This window comes from Opisthorchis viverrini (assembly GCF_000715545.1).
Source record: "Opisthorchis viverrini unplaced genomic scaffold opera_v5_213, whole genome shotgun sequence".
Classification (NCBI taxonomy): Eukaryota; Metazoa; Platyhelminthes; class Trematoda; order Opisthorchiida; family Opisthorchiidae; genus Opisthorchis; species Opisthorchis viverrini.
The window spans coordinates 540,986-545,189 of NW_008751871.1; the positions used below are offsets into that span (position 1 = coordinate 540,986).

General features: G+C 43.8%; 1 protein-coding gene across 1 annotated transcript; it reads right to left on the bottom strand.

Annotated features, from left to right (window-relative positions):
* Positions 1–298: 298 nt before the first annotated feature.
* T265_08375 (hypothetical protein) lies at positions 299–3,729 on the bottom strand (the record flags this gene model as incomplete). The annotated part of the gene is made up of 2 exons (XM_009174159.1): positions 299–907; positions 3,349–3,729. The coding sequence occupies 2 exons, from the start codon at positions 3,598–3,600 to the stop codon at positions 449–451; spliced, it is 711 nt and encodes a 236-aa protein (XP_009172423.1).
* Positions 3,730–4,204: the final 475 nt, after the last annotated feature.

Consider the following 4,204-nt stretch of genomic DNA (forward strand, 5'->3'; position numbering starts at 1 on the left):
ATGAAGACTATCAGTGCTATCGTGTGTTAAGGTGGATTAGGGTCAGAATGATGTCAAGCTCAGGGACTTAATAATCTCTGATCCCCTCAATACGCAATTTGATCTTCCTAAAAGGATGGTCTAATGCGGTCTAGTCCTAAGGGGTTAGACCAATGGACCCGAATCCTCATGGGGATGAGGGGCGTGGTACAGTAACGTAGATAAGGATAGCTGCAAAGATACCCGGTATTACGCAGAAAAGCCACAAAGTCGGTGTGAGAACCCAATTATTCCATGACACCATAAAATTAGTCTTTATTCCCACTACTGAAGTATGGTCAAGAAACCATAAGAATTGCAGTAAATGATGAATTGTGAATGCAGATTCGGGTATGAAAAATAGAACGATCACGAGGAAAATTTAATTGATGAAAAACAGATCACAGCGCATGAGTTTGAGACTCAAAAATTATGTGTTTCCATAGATGCCTTTTTCAATTTGTTCACAGATTGTCCGTACTTGATTGGTGAAAAAATCGAAATTAAACGGTTGATTCGATGAATAGAATGGATTTTTGAGCACATAATCAGTGTAGGCTTCGTAGACACGACGCAACGATTCACGACATGCTGAAGGAAGTTTCGCGTCCGTCACCAAGAGGAACTTAACACCTGTCTTCGATTCCAGACAATGAATGCGGCAAGCGCTCGATTCCAGACTCTGAATTCCGGAATTCCAGATATTTGTCGACTGTGACTTCTCTACAGAGTCACTCGTGTCCGACGAGGAGTCAACGACTGGGCTCAGATGTCGGGCCATCTGATGTAACGGTTGAAACATACTAGCAAGTTGAATGCGATCGTTTGGACGCAATCGTGGTCGACCAAATCTCACGGTTACTGGATAGTTACTTTTGTCCGAGAGAACCTTGACAAAAAAGTTGAAGATTTCGTGATACGATATTTTTTGCTGTCGATCATGACGACCAGATGAGTATAAGGTAACGACAATAGAAAACAACACCCAGCAAACTGCAGAAATTAAAAAAATTCAGATACCTGTGGTGTTCACTAGTTGTACATGACCACTAAAGTGGCTACTTTCTCGTCGGAACAGGCGTGAACCACAATTAAAGGCATAGTATGAAACGACTTCCAGAAAAAGTACCGTTCGGATTTATCATGACCGTTTAATTACGTGGTTATTGTCACATGAGAATATACAACGCATCGGTTATTGAGCGACCATGATCAAGTCAAGGTTTCTTCAAAGAGACTTTCATGCGTCGTAGTCACAGAAACTTGCTGTACAGCCACATGGCAACCTAATCTCTGTAATGATGGAATAGCAGGGCCGCTTGGCACCCAAACTTTAAAACTTGGGTGGCGGCTTGAATCACTTCAGTTGAGTATCGACGGTAAGTTGGTTTAAGCTGCCACTCCACTGACAACCGAAAGGTGAGAGGATCGGGAAGAGTTAGCATTGTAGTGAGGTAATCGTAGGGGCAGTTAAGCGCTGCGGAGTCGTTTCAGCCATCTGGTAAAGTTCGAATTCTGATACTTTTGCAGTAGTGGTGGCTTTATTGAAAGAACGGCTGAGCGAGCTATTCGTATTAGTGTCACTATCGATGTGCATCTGGAAATATCCATTCAGGAATGTAATAGTTGTCGAAGGAAGTGAGCTTGCTGGGTAAGGCTTTCATATCTCGTTGCTGTATCACAGATTGTCCACGTCTCGTGAACGAATTACATGGTGCTTCAGGACTGCTAATCCGAAGTTCCCAACGGAAGGCAATGATTCGGAGGCACCAACGGCTCTATGTACTCTGTGTACACAGGCCGGGTCTTTAATCCACGCAGCAGTATGAGTCGTGCCGACTCTTCTCCACAAATGAACTGACGTCATACGGTTGAGGTGTCGGAAGTCTGCATAGGCTTCCATGGCCTTCTCACACCAAGATGATCTTGTCTTCAACAGTTCCGTTGGAACTTACACAGTCCACATGTCAAGAAAAGCAACTACTCGCCGACATCCTCAAGGAAGAAATGAAAACATCTCGACGCTTCACTAGGGCGTCAATGGCGTCACCAGGGTAGCTCACCAAGCAGATGTAGCACTCGAATTAACATCAATCTATTATTCCCAAAAAACAAACTAGTCTACCTGACTTGTCACGAAAACGGCGAAGACGATGATGGGCTGTCCAACAGACTTAATCAATCCCACAAAGTGTTGTCAAGGGAACTACTTCAATATGTTGAATACAGTCCCAAAATGAAAGATAAGGCGGCCTTTGTGCAACATCCAGTCGGAAATTATTATAAACATATCCGACAGCGATTCACTTGGATCCCCCCATGGACACTATTTTAGTTCGCCAGTGTTTACCTGCAAGAATGACTGCTATTACTTAGTTGAAATAGTGGCGCTATCTAAGAACCAAGCTCGTGCATTTTTATCTATGGTGAATTTTACCCTAGACCTAAAGGATTTTTCTCTCACATTTTCTCTCGCAGATACCCTGTTGCGCTCAACGAACAACGCTTTGAATCAGATGCCTGTTGCTAAGGCTCGCTCGTGTCAACGTTCTACTGAAGCTCACAGGATTACTTCAGAGACTGTGTTGAATAAAGCTAGCTGAATTGCTCGGTCTGTGGAAGAGCATTCAACGGAGGTTGTCAGTGGCTTTCATGTTCCAGCCATTACCTTGGTCAGAGGACTGGGAGAATAGTCATAAAGAGTGAAAGTAATCTTGCTGAGAAAACCACCAGGAAGTTCATAGACTTGCGGGTAGTTGTCTATCTTCAGCAGGTGAAAAAGCTTTTCGTGCGTGTTCCCTGTTGTACTGCTTTGGTCACACTACCGCTGAGCAGGAGCGTACACTCAGAGACCTGGATCGTGCTCCAAAGCCTTGCCAGTAGATCGGCCAGTAGCTCGTAGAGTACAGCCACTGTTTTACTTTCATCACGTGCAGTCGACGTTATTTTGGGACAAGAATGTGATTTACTATCAGTCACTTATTCCCAATTCCAGAAGATTTTGTCCGTCAAAGTCATCAGGTCGTTGCTTATCTCAAATGTTCAAATGTAGTGCAAGGAAAGTCATCCCGCGTGGATATGAACCATCTGCCATAGCAACATTGGTCTGACAATACTAGCTTTACTAAGATAGATTAAAGATCTACTTAGGAGAGGAATTCACGAATTTATGATGTTTCAAGAGAGCTGTAGGTTTAGCCACCCACGCCGATAATCCTTTGACAGCGCAAAATATCGATAAATGTTTGACCTCCGAAACACCCAGTTTTTTATGGTGACAGTTCTGTGATGATAGCGGAAGATATAAACCAACATACTGAACAGCCTTACTTGGAGGATCTCGCGACCGTCTTCAAGAAAAGTTCCACCTGCATCGATGTTGTTGATACTTAGAACGGCGTAACCGGGTCTCACTTCATCCACAGTGCCAAAATCAACATAAATCCTGCCATCAACGCTAGCTAAACGCAGCGGCATCGGATAGGAAAAAGTTTTCTCTGCTGTGGTGACTGAAACCGAATGGTCATAGTAGAACTGCAACGATCCAGATTCGCTAATCACATACAATGAATGGACGCTCATTGGGAAAGTTCGCTTGAAGAAATGCTATGGACCTTAGCAGCTTGAAGATAGCCGATGGTGTTCGGTCTGTATGCAAAATTACTAACCCAAAAATTCACCGCAAACCGGAGGTGTGGCGTGCAGTTTAACAGAAAACCCTGTAAAGCAAAAAAAGTAAAAGGGCAACAGTAGCGAATTGCAGTTCAGTTAGTCATGGTGTATGGACAGAAGAATAAGGGTGTAAAAAGTTGGCATGATAGCCAGAGGAGTTAAATCCTTGCATTGTGTAAGGCACCGCACAGACTTTTGGAGAAACTGTGAAAGATAAATTGTGCGGGCAACGTTCACAGATTCTCGGTTGCAACAGATATGAACATCAGGATTTCGAACTCCCCCAGTTTATCGCATCCTCTCCGATGAGAAGATCAAACATAACTGGAGTGAATGAGCCTGAATGGAAACTGGTAAGTTCCCTTCGTGTTTGATGCTTGCACAAACATGAATACAAAGTGAACTGATGTGGTTGAAGTTCGCAAGCCTGGCATGTGACGCTGGTAGTCCCGTAACCAAAAATGGATGGCGAGTTGTGGAGTACATGTTGTTGGCTAAGGTTGCAATTGGAACA